Genomic DNA, 21,259 nt, shown 5'->3' on the forward strand with positions numbered 1-21,259 from the left:
CAGCCAGTATGCAGATAGTTCTGTGACATAACACAAGTCATAAAGACAAAGCATGTTCCACACTGTATCCTGTTCTCACGTTAAAACTTAACATAAACTAGCTGGTGAGATTAAGACCCCTAAGCTTTGTGACACCACGCTTTCCCAGCAACCATTTACTAAGTTCTTGCGTTCACAGGTAAAAGTGAACATATTTGAATGAAAGAAGCATCATAACAGGTAAATGGCCACTATAAAACCAAATAAAAATCCTACATGCCTTTTAGTTTTTAATTTTTATAAGCTTATTTATTTATTCTGACAGACACAGAGACAGCGTAAGTGGGCGAGGGGCAGAGAGAAAGAGAGTCCCAGGCAGGCTGCTAGCACAGAGTCTGTTGCAGGGCTCGAATTCATGAAACTGTGAGATCATGACCTGAGCCAAAACTAAGAGTCAAACGCTTAACTGACTGAGCCACCCAGGTGCCCCCCTACATGCTTTAAAATTATTTTTGAGTTAATTAATTTATTTTGAGAGACAGAGAGACAGGGAACGAGAGAGAGAGAGAGAGAGAGAGAGAGAGAGAGTAGTACAAGTAGGGGAGGGGCAGAGAGAAGGAGAGGCTGCGCCAGTGCAGCCCCTGATGCGGGGCTCGAAGTCACACACTGAGATCACGACCCGAGCTGAGCTCAAGAGTCAGATGTTTAACCAACAGCGCCACCCAGACATCCCACCACCCCCTACATGCTTTTTAAAGATTGCCAGAGAATCCTTGGGACATGCACCCTTTTTAATTTATTTACTAGTCCAAACAGTAACAGTAACTTACACATATTGAGTACTTGCTTTGTGCCAGGCACTGTTCTAAGTGTTTTCCAACCCTGTGGGGTAGATACAATTGTTTTCTCCATTTTATAGAGGAAGAAGATGGGGGACAGAGAGGTTCAGTCATGGAAGGTCATGTGCAGCCACTAAGTGAGAGGCTCCTGTGCCACCGTCTTAACCACTATGCTCACTGCTTCTCCTGTGAGCATATTCACTTCGTTGCTAGGATTACTCTGCCTTGCCCCCCTTCAATCTATGGCCGGTCTTTCCTTAACGTGTTACACTGTGTCGGTTAAGATTTCTCCGTTTCAGGTTGGTCTGGATCAGACTGCTGTACAAACTAAAACCCGTCCCGATTTACCTTAGGTGGGTCCAAGAACGATTCCCTTGGCCTTGATAAATTTTGACTTGAAAGCCAGGCCTTCTTTTCTCTGAGGTGTGATGAGAAAACAATGATTTTGAGTTGCTGCCTGGGTATTTCACAGTATGACAACCCCCGCTCATGCCCAGAGGCTGGATGGTTTTCAAGGACCAGAGCTTAGGATACTCACCCCAAATTCCCACTTTGCTTTTCCTGGGGGCACCTTTTAAAATAACCACTTGAGAGCTGAGCACACAAAATTTTAGTGACCTCTGTGCCAACCACCTTATGAATAGTAGGTGCTCATTACCCTGCTCTCTACGTCCTGTTCATTCACTCGTGACCGGGGACAAATGCCTGCCCTTCCCTTGGTTCATTGTGTGCACCCCCACCCCCGTTTCTGGGATCTGTAATAAATCTTGTGTCGCTACTTCCTTTGTGTGCATGTACCGAAACTGCACCTTTAATGAAAACGGCCCTGGGGTTTTCACTTTCCTGAGGTGAGAGCTCGGTGGAGAGCGGGCTACCTGCCTACAGTGCCCTGTGTGAGTGGCTTGTGCCTCCTCATTATGACCTCCTCAGCAGGTCATGAGCCGCATATTCTTTTTTTTTTTTTTTAATGTTTATTTATTTTTGAGAGACAGAAGGATAGAGTATGAGCAGGAAAGGGGCAGAGAAAGAGGGAGACACAGAATCCAAAGCAAGCTCCAGGCTCTGAGCTGTCAGCACAAAGCCCAACATGGGGCTTGAACTCATGAAGTGTGAGGTCATGACCTGAACCTCAATCGGATGCTTAACCGACTGAGCCACCCAGATGCCCCATAAACTGCATATTCTTGACTTAATACACCAGCTCCGGGTCCCCCAACACAGGATTGTGTCACTTTCCCTCATCTAGTACCTGGTGCTACTTTGTAAGCTTCCACATTCTTATAGATGGTCAACATGAAGCAGGAGCTTGTAGCGGCTGGATTGCCAAGGATCTCAAAACCACACTAGGTAATGTCTCATTCTGAGACTCACCGATCCCCTAAAGGGCTATGCAAGGAAGTTCACTTACATAGATCAGTATGGCAGCCCCAGTGTGGAGAATGGACTGAGGGAGGCAAAACTGGAGGCCAAGGGGTCAGTTAGAAAGCTTCTGGAGAACTCTATCTAGGAGACTGGTAGTTTGAGTCAGGGGGGTGGAACACAATAGACAGGGCTCCTGGTTGTGATTGGCTATGGGGTACAAGGGAGAGGGAAGAACTGAGGACAACGGCTAGTATTGGGTTGGGGAAACAGGGAGGTTTCATTTATGGAGAACAGAGACACACAGAGAGAGAACAGATGTAGGGAGGAAAGACCATAGTTGAGTATAAGGTGGGGCGTCCAATGTATGCATCAGGGATAGAGATAACAAGTGTGGAAGCTGTCAGCACATGGATGGAAATTCAAGCTTTTGAGAATGTATCAGGCCAGAAGGAATCCTAGGGCAGAACCTTGAGGAAAAACATTTAAGACTTGAGCAGAGGGGTAGAGGAGCCTGAAAAAGAAACTGAAGCCTGGGCAGAGAGTGGAGGGCAAGCCCAGAAGGTGCACAGTCAGGGAAATTGGCACAGAGAGTTCTGGTAGGAAGGTGTGGCCAACAGGGTCAAATGTTAGGGAGGACTTGAGTAACAGAAGGACTGGAAATGTGCGTTGACTTTAGTGACACCAAAGTTGGGAGTGACCAGGCTGAGAGCAGTTTAGGTGGGGCAGTGGAGGCCACAGTTGACTCAGGAGGTGAGAAACTGGCGAGCATAAATATTTGACTCTAAAGAGGAGGAGAGATGACATGAACATAGAGCCGGGGACATATAAAGCTCTGTATCTACAACTATTTCCACACCTATCATTTTCTTTTTCAGAGTCAAGAGTCTTGAGTCTATTTAACTACTAAAGGGAAGGAGTAGAGAGGGAGAGGTTGAACCTTAAGAGAGAAGTGAGACTAAGGAAAGGGGATGTTTGGAGGAAGTGAGATCCGTGACTGGTGGATGCAGGTAGCTGCCTTGACAAGAAGAGGGACACGTCTTCTACTGAACCAGACAGGAGGGAGCAGAGATGAGAATGGTGAGTTTCCGGATGTGGTGGTGGGAAGGGTTCCTACCTGGTGTTTCTGCTTCTTCAGTCAGGTTGAGGGTGAGCCCGTTTGCTGCTGATGACAGGGGCAGACCTGGCGGTGTAAAAGATTTAAGGAAAGAACAGAAAGCTTCAGTTGGATGCTGGGGAGGATGAAGAAAAAAGCTTGCAGAGGAAACCACAAAAGATTTGCACAGAGGATTGGGGACACGGGTGACTGGACACCATGGGTTTAAAAAAAAATTTTTTTTAATGTTTATTTATTTCTGAGAGAGAGAGAGAGACAGAGTGTGAGCGAGGGAGGGGCAGAGAGAGAGGGAGACGCAGAACCCAAAGCAGGGTCCAAGCTCTGAGCTGTCAGCACAGAACCCGACGAGGGGCTCAAAACCAAGAGTTGTGAGATCATGACCTGCGTTGAAGTTGGATACTTAACTGACTGAGCCGCCCAGGTGCCCCTGGACACCAATGGGTTTAGATCCACAGTGCATCCTTCAGTGGTGGGACTTTCTCTGCTGAGATTGGCTGCCAGGGTGTGGGCACAGGGAGGCAGGACAGCTGCATTCTTTTTTTTTTCTTTTTTTCTTTTTAATGTTTCTTTTTGACACTGAGAGAGAGCATGAGCGGGGAGGGGCAGACAGAGAGGGAGACACAGAATCCGAAGCAGGCTCCAGGCTCTGAGCTGTCAGCACAGAGCCTGATGCGGGGCTCGAACTCACGACTGCGAGATCATGACCTGAGCCGGAGTCGTTTGCTCAGCCGACTGAGTCACCCAGGCGCCCCAGGACAGCTGCATTCTAGTCTTAGGATTCTTAAAGTCTGAGGAGCTTTTTGTACCTGGAGAGGGACACTAACCACCATTGGTGTTTATTTACCGTTTATTCTATTTACCTCATAAACCTACTTAAGCAAAATTGTTTAAACATTTAAACACGGTTTGTATACCCAATAAATCAAAACCTACCTATTTTTTTTTAACGTTTATTTATTTTTGAGACAGAGAGAGACAGAGCATGAACGGGGAGGGTCAGAGAGAGGGAGACACAGAATCCGAAATAGGCTCCAGGCTCTGAGCTGTCAGCACAGAGCCCGACGCGGGGCTCGAACTCCCGGACCGCGAGATCATGACCTGAGCCGAAGTCGGCCGCCTAACCGACTGAGCCACCCAGGCGCCCCAAAACCTACCTATTTTACAAATCAAATTATTTAAACATTTCCTGTAAACTTAAAACCTCCTACATATTTTGACAGGATCACCAGTAATATATTAATTTCTCTAAAAGGATGATTTTGGTAAACCACACACATCTTACAAGGACCATGAAATTTATTACACCTATACTATGTGTATACACATATTATAAAAATGGGTTTGTAGACCCAAGAGATGGACACTATCTCAGTTCAGACCAATTTCTGAATTTAGATAATCCCAAAGAACATTATCTCAGGGCAGATGAAGTTTTATATGATTAATCAATGAATGATTGGCTGGGACCTGGGAACTGGAAAATCTTCTGAAATGACTAAAATTTGGGGCGCCTGGGTGGCTCAGTCGGTTGAGCGTCCGTCCAACTTTGGCTCAGGTCATGATCTCATGGTTCATGAGTTTGAGCCCTGCATGGGGCTCTGTGCTGACAGCTCAGAGCCTGGAGCCTACTTCGGGTTCTGTGTCTCCCTCTCTCTCTCTGACCCTCCCCCACTCTCACTCTGTGTCTCTCTTTCTCTCAAAAATAAACATTAAAAAAAATTTTTTTTTAAATTCAATAAAATGACTAAAATCTGAGCCAGTGTTTACCTTGTATACCATGGGAATTTCTTAAACCCATGCTTTTTCCATGTGATTTGTGTGTTGTAACTGGATGCCTTTATTTTATTTTTAAATTAAATTAAATTATTTTATTTTATAATACATTAAAAAAATCTTTTTTTAACATTTACTTATTTTGAGAGAGAGACAGAGTGCGAGTGGGGAAGGAGCAGAGAGAGAGGGAGACACAGAATGTGAAGCAGGCTGCAGGCTCTGAGCTGTCAGCACAGAGCCTGACATAGGCTCGGACTCACAAACCACGAGATTATGACCTGAGCTGAAGTCGTGCGCTTAACCGACTGAGCCACTCAGGCGCCCCAATACATTCTTTAGATGTTTATTTATCTTTGAGAGAGAGAGAGAGAGAGAGAGAGAGTGCAGAGGAGGGGCAGAGAGGGAGGGAGGCAGGAGACAGAGAATCCCAAGCAGGCTCTGTGATGTCAGTGCAGAGCCCAACACTGGGCTTGAACTCACAAATCTCCAAGTCATGACCTGAGCCGAAACCAAAAGTTGGCTGCTTAATCAATCGAACCACCCAGATGCCCCAGGATGCCTTTCCTTTAGATGATGCCATCTTTTTTTTTTTTTTTTCAACATTTATTTATTTTTGAGAGACAGAGAGAGACAGAGCATGAGCAGGGGAGGGGCAGAGAGAGAGGGAGTCACAGAAGCTGATGCAGGTTCCAGTCTCTGAGCTGTCAGCACAGAGCCTGATGTGGGGCTTGAACCCACAAACTGTGAGATCATGACCCGGGCCGAAGTCAGACATTTAACTGACTGAGCCACCCAGGCGCCCCTAGATGATGCCATCTTAAAACTTAATGACTAGGATATTTCAAAAATGTCCATGTTCCCTGCAGATGTTCCAAAAATGTCCATGCCCTGATCCCTGGAGCCTCTGAATTATGTTTCATAGCAAAAGGGACATTTTCATATGTAATTAAGGTTATTTATTTATTTATACTTAGAGAGAGAGAGAGAGAGAGAGCAAATGAGGGAGAGGGGCAGAGAGAGAATCTTTTTCTAAATTAAAAAAATTTTTTTTAATTTTAGAGAGAGAGTGAGCAAGTGAGTGGGGAAGGGGCAGAGAAAGAGAGAGAGAGAGAGAATCTGCGCTCAGCGCAGAGCCTGAGGCACAGGGCTTGATGCACAGGGCTCTAACCCAGGACCATGAGATCATGACCATGCGATCTTGACCTGAACTGAAATCAAGAGTCGGATGCTTAACTGACTGAGCCATCCAGATGTCTCATGTAATTAAGGTCAAAAGAGGAAGATTAGCCTGGATTATCTGGGCAGGCCCAATCGAATCACATGAGCACTTAAAATCAGAGAAATTTCTCCACTGAAGTCAGAGACTTCTGACTCTCAGAAGGATAGGTCAGAGAGATTCAAAGTGTGAGAAGGACTTGGCCTGACATTGCTGGCCTAAAGATGGTGGGTGCCAGGGATCTCAGTCCTACAGCCATAAGGAACTGAATTCTAAATGCTCTTGAAAGTGGATTCTTCCCCTTCAGCAGGGAAGGCAGCCCTTGCTTTCACCCTTATGAAACCCCAAGTAGAGAATCCAGTCACGCTCTGCTGGACTCTGACCTACAGAAAACTGTGAGATAATAAATAGGTGTTGTGTCAAGCTGCTGAAGTTGTTATATAGCAATAGAAAACCAACACAATAACTTCCCTGCCATTATTTACGAATTTATGTAGCCCATTTGCACGTTCAAAAACATCTAGTTGTTTTTCCTCAATATCCAGTCTCCTCTTTTTCCACATTATAAAACTCATGATGTTTAGCTCAGCATGGCTGTCTGGAATAAAGACTCGATTTCCTAGCCTCTCTCCTTGGCCTGGTGTGGCCAGGTGTGACTAAATTCTAGCCAATGAGATGTAATCAGCATGTTGGGGGCAACTTTCAGAAAGCTTCTATAAAGGAAGGTGGCGTGCTCTTTCTTCCTTCCTGCTTCCTGGGGGGCTGTAAGGCTAATGTAATGGCTGGAGTGCAAGGAGCCATCTTGGGCCATGATATGGCAGCTAAAGATGGTAGAACAGCAAGAAGGGAAACTTGGCTGCAGTCATCATAAGACTGTGATCCAGCCCTACTCTTTATCTGTGAATTCTTCTATGTGAGACAGAAATAATCTTCTTTGTTGGTTAACCCATTATTATTTTGGGTTTGCTGTTACTGCAATCTCATTGTAATTAGTTTGGTGTATAGAGGCTCCCTTTCCCAAGAAATGAAGGATCAAATTTGAGCTGTGAGCAGTTATCTTTTGGACGTTTGACTAATTCATCATCTTGCAACGCACTGTTGGGCTCCCTTTCTTCCTGGTTGTAATATATGACCAGATGGTGCCAATCAGTCTCCTCCATTCTTGATACAGTTCCAACTTTTTCTGGAATCACTCAGAGCTCTATGTGTCCACCCTTCCCTACTTATACAGATAAAGAAAAATAAGTATACCTTATGAAGAGATAAAATACTCACTATATTTACACTCTTCTACTTATCAGAATTAGCTAAATATATGATTATATTTGTTCTTCTTCACTTGATAAATTAACTATCTTTTTGCACATTTTATAGTGACTTTTTCCCTTTTAAATATAATTACAGAGTCATGGATTTTAAAAATTCACCTTGTTCCAATTAACTGTATTATTTTCCTTTCGATGATCAAATTGTCACAGCATGTCAAGGGGTGGGAGAATTTGAAAATGGATTCCTTTGCCTTTTCGGCTCTACCCGATACAGTTTAAAAAGTATCCTTGCTTTTTGTCATTAACAACATGTTCCAGGCATAGAGTTATTTAAGAGATGGAGTTCTGTTCTTTTTATTTTATTTATTTAATTAATTAATTAATTAATTTTTTTTAATTTATTGTTTTTTAATGTTCATTTACTTTTGAGACAGAGAGAGACAGAGCATGAACAGGGGAGGGGCAGAGAGAGAGGGAGACACAGAATCTGAAACAGGCTCCAGTCTCTGAGCTGTCAGCACAGAGCCCGGTGCGGGGCTCGAACTCATGGACCGCGAGATCGTGACCTGAGCTGAAGTCGGCGCTTAACCGACTGAGCCACCCAGGCGCCCCTATGACTTTTATTTTTAAGTAATCTCTACACCCAATGTGGGGCTCTAAACTGCAACCCCTAGATCAAGGGTCACACATTCTACCAACTGAGCAAGCCAGGCGCCCCACCCCAAGTTCTTTTAAAGGTGAATCATATTTGAGGCAAAGGTCCAGGTGCTCAGAATGCATATCAGATTTGTTCTAATATTGTTTCTAGGCTACTTTAGTGACAAATTTTGAAAAAGTTACTTCTTTTGAAAACCACAAATCCGCGTTGGTGTTTCCTATGTAATTTAAGCATTACTAATTTCCTTTTTTATTTGACTCAAATATACAATTTTACATTTCTCTTCTCTAAACATACCTGCTTGTATCCTGTAACCCCTGATCCAAATTGTAAATGGCATCTTGTCTCTTCAGGGCTCCTGCGGTTTCTCATTGACCGTCATTCTCTAGTTGCTTTACTGATAGGTTTATCCATGCTGGGAGAATGGGACAGCGTGCGGTAAGACATAGAGATTTTATAACACTGGCAGGAGAGTGGCTGAGGGGATGAATCATAGCATCTAAGACAACAGGAAGTTTAAGAAGGAGGACAAAACAGCACAAATCAGGAGAAAGAAGAGAGGCTAGGACTAGTTTGGGACAGGTACAGTGAAGGTAGCTGAGAGAGCTGGGAGGGTGGCGGTGGCGGTCAGAATGTGGAGTCGTTGAAGTTCAGATCACAAAGGTTCTAGGAGGTGGCCGCGTCACTGACATGTGTCATGCTTGGAGATCAATACTTGCCCACGTGTGACTGTCTACCCCTACCTCCAGCTGTCCAAGGAAGCTCAGTACACCCACTCTTGGCTGCAGCAAACACACACACACACCCCACGTCTTAGGTGGGGAGGTGAGGGCCAGAGTCCATCAGGGACCTTGCAAAGATGGATGCCCAGATTCACTGTCTGCTGGCTGCCCCAGTGTACATGAAAAGTGTGTACCATGTTCAGTCTGGGCACATGGCCTTCCTGCCCCACCAGCCACAGGCTCTGGGCTGTCCTGTGGTCCTCCCCACACTTCTGCTGGTGGCTAAGCCTCCTGCCCTAGCCCACACTGTGCTGGCTCGGCTTCTGACTGTGCTGGCCAAGATCCGTGATGCTGGCACACCTCATAGGAAGGAGCCTGCAGGGTACACTGAGGCTGGTCCATCTGGGTCCCTGTGGGGGGGCCTGTCAGGCTCACCTATGCCACCTGTCCCCAAATAGCACTGAGCAGAAGGCTGGGGGTGGAGGAACAGGAAGAGCAGAGTCTGCAAAGTAGCACAGGCCTTGCCACCTGCCATACCTTGCAGGCACAAAGAGACGCAGTGGGAGGATGGGGGTGGGAGGGTAGGTGAGGGGGGCCAGGTCCCCAGACACCACAGCTCTACTCTTCACCTTGGGTGTTAGGCACAGGGTTCCATGCAAGAAGGTGGAATACAGGCAGCCAGAGGGAGCCTCTCTCCTACTCCAAAGATGCTGCTTCTGGGGTAGGAGAGGGCAGAGGGCAGAGGGCAGAAGGCAGGGGTTAGATTCCAGTCCTTGAAAGGCCTGAACCCTTAGAGTGGGAAAATGAGGAAGCCAGAGAAGCTTGAGTATTTCCAGCCCCCTAGTAGGTTCCCCCGACGCAGGCGCAGGGACACTCGGTCCCCAGGGTCCAGGGGCAGTAACACAGAGCTGGTGGCTGCCTCTCGGGTCACATCAGGGTCGTTGGCAAAGGCTGAGATGACGGGCCACGTGTTCAGCATCAGGCTCACCTGGTGAGATGAGCCCAGTTAGCACTTCTCCCTTTATCCCAAGATCCCCCACTTGCCCGAGGGCTTCTTCTTTTCTCCAGCTCCCAAGGGATACTCTGCAATCCTGGGAACTTGGGGCTCAGCACACGCTCATTGGGGGGCTGAGGGATGGCCAGGGTTGGACTCAGTACCTCCTCCACACTCTCTGCTAGACAGGTCCTTTCCTCTCTTCCTCCTGCCAGCCGCACCACCCCCACCCCCCAGCCAAGGACACCGTCAAGGGAGGGACTGCCTAGGAGTTAGCAGGACTCTACTTATTCCCTCTCCCTTCCCTCCCCTCCTGAGCCAGGACAGGGCCCCAGTACACAGGTCACCTGGACAGTCTGGCGGTTGTACACCTTCACCACATGGAACCGGAAGCTATAGACACCACGAACAGGGGCCACAAAAGAGCCCGAGGCCCGGTCAAAGCCACCACCCTCATTCACCAGGACCTGTGGGAAGCAGACTCTGCTGAGTGGGGATTGAGGGAAACTACTGGCTTATGGGACAGGGCAGTGAGTAAGGAAAAGAAGGGGTGGCAGGTAGATAAGAACAGGAGGAATGCACAGATTCACAAGAAATGATGAGAATGGGCAAGGAGGAGTGTGGGTAGGGGTGTAGGGAAGGGAGACAGGCAGCAGGGCAGAGGAGCGGAGGAGCACCTAGTCACAGTAGGGGGATTTTCCTTAAGAGCCAAGTGGGTTTGAGTAGTTGATTTCAGGTCATTACACGTCCACTGGACAAGGGTAGGGGGATTACCTGGTCAAAGTAGATGGCCCCACTGGTGCCATTGCTGATCTCCCCTGCTGGCTCGTGGTGGTGGCTTCGGACTGCAGCAAATGCCACTCTTCCTGGGGGGGCCTCTCCCAGGGCTGCTCCCCCAGGCCCCCCTGCAGCAGCTCGGCCAGGCTCACAAACCACCAGGCATTCCCCCTCCAGGAGGACAGGCTCTGCCCCCTCTTGGGCCCACCCATTCCCTAGGGTCAGAAGTATCAGGGCCAAGGGCAGCCAGGGGCTGGATGGGAGTCTTGGTCGCCAGTGTCGCTTTGCTCCTGGCATGGCTGAGTTGTTCTGTGACCCACAAGTCTTCCTGTCTGGTCCCCTCTTGCCGCTCCTTTCAGTTCCTGCTTCCCCCGGGGCTCTCACCACCCCTCACCCTGCTCCTCAGCCCCCTCTCTGGGTCTCACTGTTAACCTGGTCTCAGCATCTCCCTCTCCATACCTCTCTGTACCCCCACGACTCTGTCCTGCCTCTCTCTCCTGCTGTCACTGCAGTTCCCTCCTCCTTGGCAGGGCACGAAGTGACAGCAGTTGGGCGCTAGGAGGGAGAGGAGGGATGAAGCAGAGAGACAGAAGGGCTACAGCCAGAACCCAGGGCAGCCCCTCTGGAGAGCACTGAAGGCTGGATCTGGGACCATAGAGAACTTGGTGTTTAAAGTGTACATGTGCCTGTGAGAATGTGTGAGAGCCTGTAGGTGTATGCCGGTGAGCGTGCATCTATGCGCCAGACAGCTCGTACAGCCCCTCCTTTTCCTCATTCCTCTCCTCTTAAAATCCCTCACTAGTCAACAGCCCTCTCAGTGGCCCCTTTCCGCCATTAGAAGAAAGCGGGTGACCTTGTCTTTCCCCTACGATCGTGGTGGAAGGTGCTTGGGCCAACCGTGTCAGTATCTTGTGACCGTGGGCCAGTCTCTTTCTCTCCTTGATCTTCCACATCTTCATCCGAAGGGATCCTCTTCACCTCCAGCTCTCAATGAGTGGTTCCTCTCTCCCGAGAAACAACTGCGCAAAACGAGCGAGAACCCAGATTTACCGGGAGAGGTGAACCCATCAGGCAGGCTTGGAAGCTGAGCCCAAACGAACCCCGGGCGAGTGGGCGGGGCCGGGAGGCGGGCCGGGGGCGGGTCAGGGAGGGTCCCGGCGGCAGGCGCGCGCTAGGGCCCGGAGCCCGCCCTGCGCCGGGTGGGGCCTGGCTGACTCCGCCCCGGGCCAGGAAGTGACTCAAAAAACTGTTCGAGATGTGGCGAAGACAGGTCCCCGTTGGGTGAGGACTTCGGGAAGGCCCGCCCAGTTTTGGGTTCCCAGCCCTTCTCCGCTGGGCCTGGGGCGCGGGTGAAGCTGGGGCCTGCAGGCACCGAGAGGCGCCCACTGTACTGAGGCCGAAGCAGGCGGCCAAGGCGGGTAGGCGCGCTCTGCCCCGTGCCCCGGCGGCGGGAGCCGAGCCGGAGGCCCCTGTGCTGAGCGCGGCCGGGGGAAGGGCGCCGGGGGCGGTGGCAGCTGGCGGCTGTGGGCGGGACCCGGCTCGACCCCTGGGCCCCGGGTGGGGCCTTGGCGCTACCTAGAAGAGCGGCGGACGGCGGAGGGAGGGGGAGAGGTGGGAGGGGCTAGAACCTTGGAAATGGCAGACCAGGGACTCCAGAGGACATCCCAGTTCAAGCCCTGGTGCGGATTCATCTTTAAGAGGCCGTCTTGGACGCGGAGACTGCAGAGATCCTGAGGAGAGGGACTCTTTTGTCATCTATCCACTTCTGGCCTCCAGACCGAGCTGGAGCCCCCACTCTTCCTGCTTAGGGCTGTGGTCAGCCTTTTCCAAAGGCCAGATGCCCATCCCCAGTAGGCAGCCTTGTTTGCCCATGACTTCCTCTCCGGAGAGAAGACCTGGTTCCGGATAATCTGACATTCTCTTCCTACCCCCAGGATGGACCCAGGTTGTTTACTAGATCGGTATCGCGACCTGTTGATAGCTGGTGTAGGGTGGGAGACCCAAGATTTGGGTTAAGGGGACAAGGAGGCTCTGAGCTGCCTTCCCTCCTTCCAGGGCTGGGTGGCCAAGCAGCCATGCCCACCTGGGGGGCTGGCTCCCCGTCCCCTGACCGCTTTGCCGTGTCTGCGGAGGCTGAGGACAAGGTGCGGGAGCAGCAACCCTACGTGGAGCGCATCTTCAGCGTGGGGATGAGTGTCCTCCCAAAGGACTGTCCTGAAAACCCTCACATCTGGCTGCAGCTGGAGGGCCCCAAGGAGAACGCCAGCAGAGCCAAGGTGAACACCCCTCTCTGACCCTTTGGGGAACAATGTCTCCCTCCCCTACAGGGAGGCAGAGCAGAGGAGGGGCCGCTGGGGAGGAGCTCCACTCACTCCTTGGTTGTCTTACTGGCAACCTCAGTGACTGTCATCTTTTGAGGGACTTTGCAAATCTGTATTTATCTGGAGTTTTGGTTTCATTTGAGCTATGTTGAGCCAGGTTCTGCCAGGACTTAGAGACAGGTGATTCCACTCAAATCAGTTGTGCTGTTTTTGAAGACTAGAGATAATCCGGTTGGGCAAGCAGGCCCCACCAAGGAATTCACTGGGGGATGGGAAGCCAGGCCCCATTGCTTCCTGCCGTCAGAGGTTCTAGTACAGCTCCACTTAACCTCATGGGGTGGCCTCATGACCGAGTCTCCCTTTCCTTATCTATGAAATGTGAATAATAGCAGTATCCACTTCATTGGACTTATTGTGAATGAGGTAAAGCATGAGTCCAGCAAAAGTTAGCAAATGACAGTCCTTGTGATGGAAATCTACAACACGCATACGCACGCATACATATTTAGCACGAATACATATTTAGAGAGATGGCCTTGTGATCAGTTTATTATAATAATATCTTAAGTTGAGTCAGGTTCTAAGTGGAAATATTAGCCGTAGCCCTATCAGCTGAAAAGGGAAAAGAAGTGAGATTCTTGATCCCTTTTTAACCCTCACCTTTGTCAGGCTCTGTGGGGCTCCATTGCTCTGCCCAGGAGTCCTGGAACTCAGGGATGGGGTGGTGGTGGTGTGCAATGGGCCTGAAGAGGCTACTGGGCCATGTAGAATTCCAGAAGTCTCCTTTTTTCCTATCCCCTATCCCCATTCCTCCCCCAGGAGTTCCTGAAGGGTCTCTGCAGCCCAGAGTTGCAGAATGAAATCCACTACCCACCCAAACTGCACTGCATCTTCCTGGGAGCCCAGGGCTTCTTCCTTGATTGTCTGGTCTGGAGCACATCAGCCCACCTGGTGCCTGGGCTGCCCGGCTCGCTAATGGTCAGTGGCCTGACTGAGGCCTTCGTCATGGCTCAGAGCAGAGTGGAGGAGCTGGTGGAGCGGCTGAGCTGGGACTTTCAGCCAGGGCGATCCCCCAGAGTCTCTCAGTGTGCTGGAGTGCTGAGAGACTTCTCTGCCCTGCTGCAGCCCTATGGGGATGCCCACAGAGAGGCCCTGCTACAGCTGCCCCTGGCTGTCCAGGAGGAACTGTTGAGTCTGGTGCAGGAGGCATCCAGAGGGCAGGGGCCCCATGCAATACCCCCCTGGGTGGGGGGGAGCCCGGGCCCACTGGGTGCTCAGTACCAGGGAGTCAGAGCTCTCTCGAGTGAAGGCAGGGAGTCCCTGCACACTGGACCTACAAGGTGGCAAGAGTCAAGGGGAGAGAGACATGTTATGGAGAAGGAGGGAGGGAAGCAGGGTGGTCCCAGGGAGATGGATTTGGGGTGGAAGGAGCTGCCTGGGCAAGAGGCCTGGGAGAAAGAAGGGGCCTTCAGATCACAGCCAGGAGGAGGAGAGGCAGGGCAGGTAGGGCCCCTGACAGGAAAGGGCCTGGGGAAGGAGGGGGTGCCTCAGGACAGAGGACGGTTCTGTGTCCAGAGTGAGCCTCCTGGTGCCCAGGGTCCCTATCCGAGGGCAGCTCAGCCCCGGGGAGCCTCCCTCCTCCAGCGGTTACACAATGGGAAGGCCTCACCTCCAAGGGTGCCTAGCCCTCCACCTGCACCCGAACCCCCGTGGCACTGCGGAGACCGAGGAGACAGGGGAGACAAGCAGCAGGTCGTGGCTCGAGGCCGTGGGTCTCCGTGGAAACGAGGTACCCGCGGGGGCAACTTGGTGACTGGCACGCAGCGTTTCCAGGAGGCCCTGCAGGACCCTTTCACCCTGTGCCTTGCCAATGTGCCTGGCCAGCCAGACCTCCGTCACATTGTCATTGATGGCAGCAATGTGGCCATGGTGTGAGTACCGGGTGGGCCTGAGGATCCCAGGGAGGGGGATGATATGAACAGTTTTATGGACCTTGGGGACACATGCTGAGAGGCCCCGTCTCTGGGGCCCTAGAGCGCTGACCCCTTCCCACTGCAGGCATGGCCTCCAACACTACTTCTCCAGCCGGGGCATTGCCATTGCTGTGCAGTACTTCTGGGACCGGGGCCACCGTGACATAACTGTCTTTGTGCCTCAGTGGCGCTTCAGTAAGGATGCCAAGGTCAGAGGTGAGTTGGGCACGATGTTTTGTAACCCGGGAGAGGCCCCGTTTCAACTTGAGGATAACCCCATTGTGCTCCTCTGTTTCTCTAGAGGGCCACTTCCTGCAAAAGCTATACTCCCTCAGCCTGCTCTCTCTCACTCCCTCCCGAGTCATGGATGGCAAGAGGATCTCCTCCTACGATGATAGGTACTTGCTTCTCTCCTGGCCCCAGTATTGAGATTCAAGAAGCACAGTGGGGGCAGCCGAGGCGGGGATGGAAGCCCGTGACCCTTTGTGCGGTCTCTAAGTCTGGGCAGTGGGAAAATGGCCAGTTACTCCTCCGCGTACCTGGATGAATCCAGGCCAGAGGAGACAGAAGGTAGACAACTGTGTTTGCCCATTCATTCATTTTTGATTCATCAGACTAAATGATGCCTTGTATTTATATAGTGCCTTACTGTCTAGAACATACTAGTTTAATGGGAAGCTGGGAAAGCTGGTGACATAAATAACTTCTTACAGCCCAAATTTCCAAACATGTAGAGAAAACCCCCTGGAAGTACCGGTGTAGCTGTTCAAAATAACAAAGGCAAAGGAAGAAACACAGCGCGGCCATACTAAGATGATACAAAACGTGTTACAATAGGAACATCACTGGACTTAGAAGTTGAAGATCTGAATTTGAGCCCCAAGTTGTACCTACTCCTTGACTCTGACTACAGACCAGTCTCTTAACGGGTTAACCTCTTTGTCCCAGGGTCCTCTTCTATCTGTTCACCCTCCTTGTGAATATCAAAAGAAGCTAAGGTATGTGCTTGCCTCACTCAAGGTGCCAGGCAAGTGTACAGTGATAGTCCTTGACTTGTCATGGACCCCCTCAACTATGGCAGTAGGTCTCTTGTCTGTCACACAGAAATGCAGACATAGAGTAAGAGTGGTCACCTTTTTTTTTTTTTTATTTTTATTAATTTTTTTTTTTCAACGTTTATTTATTTTTGGGACAGAGAGAGACAGAGCATGAACGGGGGAGGGACAGAGAGAGAGGGAGACACAGAATCGGAAACAGGCTCCAGGCTCTGAGCCATCAGCCCAGAGCCTGACGCGGGGCTCGAACTCACGGACCGTGAGATCGTGACCTGGCTGAAGTTGGACGCTTAACCGACTGCGCCACCCAGGCGCCCCCAGAGTGGTCACCTTTTTAAAAAATTTTTATGTTTTGTTTTTGAGAGACAGAGACTGAGTGTGAGTGGGGGAGGTGCAGAGGGAGGGAGACACAGAATCCAAAGCAGGCGCCAGGCTCCGAGCTGTCGGTGCAGAGCCCGATGTGGGGCTTGAACTCATGAGCTGTGAGATCACGACCTAAGCTGAAGTCAGATGCTTAACCGACTGAACCACCCAGGTGCCCCAAGAGTGGTGGTTAACTCTTAACAAACAAAGGCTATACTACATGGCAAAGGCAAAGTGAGCAGTTAAAGCTGTCAAATTGTTTAAATAAAAAATCCAGGGCACATTCCCTCCCCAGGGTACACACATAGAGGGGGAAATGGGCAGATTTTAAAAGCCAATTTGTTGTTTGCAATTACAAGTTCTTTATTCCCTAGGATTTTTAGTCTTAAAGAAAAAAATGAGTTTCCAAGCCACAGTGATTATATATTTTGTCTTTTCAAATACTTTTTTCTCCCTAATGAACAAATGGTATTCTACAAAAAGGCAGTTCACTTTCTCCCAGTGCTCTTCTGTTTTATGTCTAGATTTCACAGATTATCCAAGACATGGAACCTTTCCACACCAGCACTGACACAGAATTGAAACTGAAGAGCAAGTCAGTTGTAATGAATGTTAAAGGCACGTGTCTGTTATGTAGGTCCTGGTAGGCGGACAGCACAATATGAATTTGGAATTTTGTCTAGTTACAGTGAGTAGCAGAGTGGTGCATAGCATAGGCCTACTGAATGAATACTGCTGAGCAACAGAAGAAGTAACATGACAGTAAAATACCCTTAACCTGCAAATACCTTTTCTTTTTTTTTTTTTTTTTTTTTAAATTTTTTTTTTAATGTTTTTTATTTATTTTTGGGACAGAGAGAGACAGAGCATGAACGGGGGAGGGGCAGAGAGAGAGGGAGACACAGAATCGGAAACACAGGCTCCAGGCTCCAAGCCATCAGCCCAGAGCCTGACGCGGGGCTCGAACTCACGGACCGCGAGATCGTGACCTGGCTGAAGTCGGACGCTCAACCGACTGCGCCACCCAGGCGCCCCAAATACCTTTTCTATTATCATATGATACCATGTACATTTATATGTCGTCTCCTTCATGCGTTTCCCAGACAGAAACTCAGAACCAGTCATGTTACACCTAAGGCTTATCACTCGTTCCCTGTTCACCACACTGTCTTTCAAATACTGCTTGCCCTAGCAGTAGGCACATGGCCTGTAGAAGGAGGTGGGGGTGCTGGGAATTAGGGAAGGCCTGATTATTGATTTCAGATCCCAAACAAACCATAAACCAAACACTATGGCATCTCGGAGGAAAGGGAGCCCCCTTCTGGTGGGGATTTTATGGGAAGGGAGAGATTAGCAAGTTTTTTTGTTGATTGAGGATGTGGGCTGGGCTGGGCCCCAGCTTTTTGGTTTCTAAACCTGTTATAAAAGACCCCCACCCATTGCCTCAAGAGTCCTATCTCATCTTGTGGAATCAGAATTACTAAAGTGAGGCCCAGGCATCTCTTTTTTAAAAGTTCCCTGATGATCCTGTTCATCCAGTGAGGTTTGGGAAGCACCTCCAGATGGAGGGAATGGTCTGAGAAGCATGGTGGCAGTCAGACAGCACAGGGCATGTTTGGAGAACAGGGTGTTATCTGATCATTGATTTTGTCAGAGTTGAGAGTACATTAGAGAATACCAGAAGAGATACGGCTGTACAGGTAGATTGAGCTGGGTTCTAGAAGGCCGTAGCTGCCAGCCCTGTGGACTTTATTCGGTAGATAAATGGCAAGGAGGGAAGAGTTTTGTTTGGGGGAAATGTGTGTTCTTTTAGGGGAGGGCAGGAGAGACTTGAGGGTGGTAAATGGCTGGGGTCAGGGCACCCCTTATCAGGAGGCTATGCAGTATCTCAGGTGCAATGTTCAAATAGCTAAGGGTAATGGTAGGACTGGAAAGGAAGGGGGCAGAGTGGAAGGCTCTTCAGAGGAAGAGCATGATGGATTTGTGACTGATGGGGGAGGATGGAAGGAGACAGAGCTGGAGCCAGATCTCACGGTCTCTCATGAATGAGGCACAAAGTGTTGGGTGGAGGGTTGTGGTGGATAGAGGGGATGCTCTTGGGAGACCATGCGGATTTGTCTGTTTCCTCTCTTAACTATGGCACCTGAATCTGGCAGTCACTTAGTGACTGGGTCAAGGTGAGGTGGGGGGGGGGGGTCAGATCTCCATGCCCAGAAGTGGGTCATGGAAGTCGATGATACTCTGGGGTTGGGGCCTTGGAGTATCCCAGAACGGCTGCCGTGGTTTTTGAGACAGGTTCATGGTGAAGCTGGCTGAAGAGACCGACGGGGTCATTGTCTCCAATGACCAGTTCCGGGACCTGGCGGAGGAGTCTGAGAAGTGGATGGCGATCATCAGGGAGCGGTGAGGGAACCCTCCCCTGAGAACAGGGCGCATACTCGGACCTTTCTCTAAACCAGTTCTGTTCTGCCATCGGGTGAAGACTCTGGGAAGGGGCTTGATACTGCCTTGAAGGATACGGTGGCCAGTAATTTTCTGGTGTTGCTGGTCTCAGCTGTCTGGGAGGTTCTTAAGGGTCCCTCTGTGACCATACATTCTCTGTCCCCATCCAGCCTACTGCCCTTCACCTTTGTGGGAAACCTCTTCATGGTTCCTGATGATCCATTGGGGCGAAACGGCCCCACACTGGATGAGTTCCTGAAGAAGCCAGTCAGGTAACGCCCCAGCTTCTCCTAGACAGCCCCCAGCCCTGGCCCTCTGTCTGAAGGGCTTTGTGGACCTGGAGACTTGGGGGGAAGTGTGACCTCAATCTGGGCCAGCTTAATTCTTCAGTGGTTCCGGTTGCGGTGGGCTTGGCCGTATTTAACTGCTTTTCAGGGAATCCTGACATAGACCCTCCAGGCTGGGAGGGAAGCTTCCCCTGATCCATGTTTGGTGGATTATTTGGAACATGGTTGCTTTTACTTATAGCCAGTTGTATTTAGCACATCTGTGCCGAACCATGAAGTAAGTAGTCAATATATTAGACTTAAACTAGATCATACCAGTGGCAGGGTTCACCTTCCTGGCTCCAAAGGAAATGTCCTCCCCTTCAGAAGTGGGTTGATACTGCCACTCAGTGGTCATATTGGGGAACTTCAGGACCATTCCCCACCTCCCCCCTCCCTCCAAGGCAGGAATAGGCCAGGCAGTTAACTGGGATGCCCCCTGGGCTCTAACTTCCCTCCGTGATGCTCATCAGCTTTTCTTGTTCTGTTTCTTCCCAGGGCTCAGGGGTCTTCTAAGGCTCAGCATCCTTCCATGGCCTTCACAGAACACGGTCATCAGCAGCAGGGGAGAGAAGAGGAGGAAAAAGGCGGTGGTGGCATTCGGAAGACTCGGGAGACAGAGCGGCTCCGGCGCCAGCTGCTGGAGGTGTTTTGGGGCCAGGATCACAAGGTGGACTTCATCCTGCAGCGGGAGCCATACTGCCGGGACATCAACCAGCTCTCGGAGGCCCTACTGAGCCTCAACTTCTGAGTCTCACCTGTCCGAGTGGCTGCTATACCGTCAGCTCCAGCCTCACCCAGCTCAGCATTTTCTGTGAGGGTCCTTGTGCTGCTCAGATCCTGACCTAGACTCACTCTGAGTTGGTGCGACTTAATCTCATCTGGAGTCAGGACCTCAAATAGCTCTCAGGAGGTTCTGCTCAGCCTTAACTTCTCAACCTTGCCATAGCACAGGGTTTCTGTAGGGAGTGGGGGCTGCTGAGAAGAGTAGGTCCTGGAGATTGGGACTGCTAGCTCCTCCTTCAAATTGAGTTGGGGATGGAGATGGGGGTGGGGAACGAAGAGCAGGTGGCAAGAAAGCTAAGCCTTTCCTTGCCCTGGCTTTGGCAGGTCAGAGGACAGGTTGCTTCCTAGGCCTGGCTGGGAAGGGGGATGCTGGGCCCTGGGGAGGCTAGTGTTAATGGGGTCTGGGTCACAGTGGGGCAGCAGGGAGCTGGTGAAGGCAGAGGGAGACTTGGCTTCCGGTCTCAGCTATGCCTGTCTGTGACCTTGATTGAGCTGCTTGGCCTTTACTTCTGTGTATAAATCAGGAGCAAAAATGCCAGCTGGGAAGAGAAATGAGAATGTGGGGGAAAGCTCCTTGGAGGAAAGGTACTTGCATCAAGTCTCAGGTGTGTCTGTCTGTGGCTGCACAGGCTTCCTAACCAAAACCTCACTTTCAGAGAGCTGAGGATCCTCAGTCCCCAGGGCCCGTGCCCTAGATTTTAACACTGCGTCCTCAGTATAATGTGCCCTATCATGGCTGCGTCCCTTTTGGGCAACTCCCCCAAATCCACATTTATAAAACAGTTAATTAGGGGTGGCTGTTTGCATTACCAAAATACTCTCAGGGTTCCTATAAATGGCAGCTCTCCTGTTGCATTCAAGTGTTTGTTTACAGATTCACAAATGTGTCAGAAAGTCCCCGTTGAGATGCACTTGCTGAAGTGTTGAGCGTTCGCCAAACTGATGAAGCCATGCTCTGTCTGCAATGACAATGTTAATGTGATCTGACCCCAGCATTTTCTCTACAGAACACATTTACTGCATAAAATGAGGCCCCCTTCTGCTCTGTGTGCATGTGTATGGGGATGGAAGGGTTTATAGAGGTGGTATTGAGATGAACCAATTATCTGGAAAATGAAAACCAAAGGGTCCAAGTCAGAAGGCACCTGACTGGCCACCAGATCGACCACTGTCATCCTGATTCCTACATCCTGTCCTTTACCTGCTTCAAGTCCTCCTGTGCCAGAAAATTGACTACTCCAAGGTTGCACATTTCATCTGTGGACAGTATTGGTTGCAGCCCCCAAATATG

The 21,259-nt window shown here is 50.2% G+C and overlaps 2 protein-coding genes and 1 long non-coding RNA gene across 6 annotated transcripts; 1 reads left to right on the forward strand and 2 right to left on the reverse strand.

Annotated features, from left to right (window-relative positions):
- Positions 1-756: 756 nt before the first annotated feature.
- On the reverse strand, positions 757-7,952 carry LOC131517021 (uncharacterized). The gene is made up of 2 exons (XR_009264342.1): positions 4,445-7,952; positions 757-4,223 (listed from the first exon to the last, which is right to left on the reverse strand). It is a non-coding gene; the product is annotated as an uncharacterized LOC131517021 (long non-coding RNA).
- A 211-nt stretch (positions 7,953-8,163) lies between these two features.
- On the reverse strand, positions 8,164-11,779 carry CBLN3 (cerebellin 3 precursor). The gene is made up of 3 exons (XM_058738685.1): positions 10,700-11,779; positions 10,273-10,392; positions 8,164-9,919 (listed from the first exon to the last, which is right to left on the reverse strand). The coding sequence occupies exons 1-3, from the start codon at positions 10,997-10,999 to the stop codon at positions 9,722-9,724; spliced, it is 618 nt and encodes a 205-aa protein (XP_058594668.1). The 5' UTR covers positions 11,000-11,779; the 3' UTR covers positions 8,164-9,721.
- A 131-nt stretch (positions 11,780-11,910) lies between these two features.
- Positions 11,911-21,008, forward strand: KHNYN (KH and NYN domain containing). Of its 4 annotated transcripts, none has more exons than XM_058738681.1 (8): positions 11,911-11,983; positions 12,758-12,978; positions 13,843-14,954; positions 15,082-15,212; positions 15,298-15,394; positions 18,710-18,817; positions 19,027-19,128; positions 19,681-21,008. In XM_058738681.1, exons 2-8 carry the CDS (start codon positions 12,778-12,780, stop codon positions 19,931-19,933), a joined length of 2,004 nt encoding a protein of 667 aa, XP_058594664.1. In that variant the 5' UTR covers positions 11,911-11,983; positions 12,758-12,777; the 3' UTR covers positions 19,934-21,008. The 4 variants fall into 4 exon arrangements, with proteins under 4 accessions (XP_058594664.1, XP_058594663.1, XP_058594662.1 ...); XM_058738680.1 differs by having other exon boundaries at positions 11,938-12,120; XM_058738679.1 differs by lacking the exon at positions 11,911-11,983 and adding an exon at positions 12,311-12,647.
- The last annotated feature ends 251 nt before the right edge of the window (positions 21,009-21,259 follow it).

The sequence above is a fragment of the Neofelis nebulosa genome, chromosome 7 (genome assembly GCF_028018385.1).
Source record: "Neofelis nebulosa isolate mNeoNeb1 chromosome 7, mNeoNeb1.pri, whole genome shotgun sequence".
NCBI lineage: Eukaryota > Metazoa > Chordata > Mammalia > Carnivora > Felidae > Neofelis > Neofelis nebulosa.

Excerpts from the sequence above, each read along its gene's own strand:
- CBLN3 (XM_058738685.1), bottom strand. The coding sequence starts at position 10,999 with ATGCCAGGAGCAAAGCGACACTGGCGACCAAGACTCCCATCCAGCCCC. Across the intron at positions 10,393-10,699 it reads GGGCCATCTACTTTGACCAG|GTCCTGGTGAATGAGGGTGG; the intron begins GTAATCCCCCTA and ends TGCTTCCCACAG. Across the intron at positions 9,920-10,272 it reads ACAACCGCCAGACTGTCCAG|GTGAGCCTGATGCTGAACAC; the intron begins GTGACCTGTGTA and ends TCATCTCACCAG.
- KHNYN (XM_058738679.1), top strand. Across the intron at positions 12,979-13,842 it reads AGAACGCCAGCAGAGCCAAG|GAGTTCCTGAAGGGTCTCTG; the intron begins GTGAACACCCCT and ends TTCCTCCCCCAG. Across the intron at positions 14,955-15,081 it reads GGCAGCAATGTGGCCATGGT|GCATGGCCTCCAACACTACT; the intron begins GTGAGTACCGGG and ends TTCCCACTGCAG.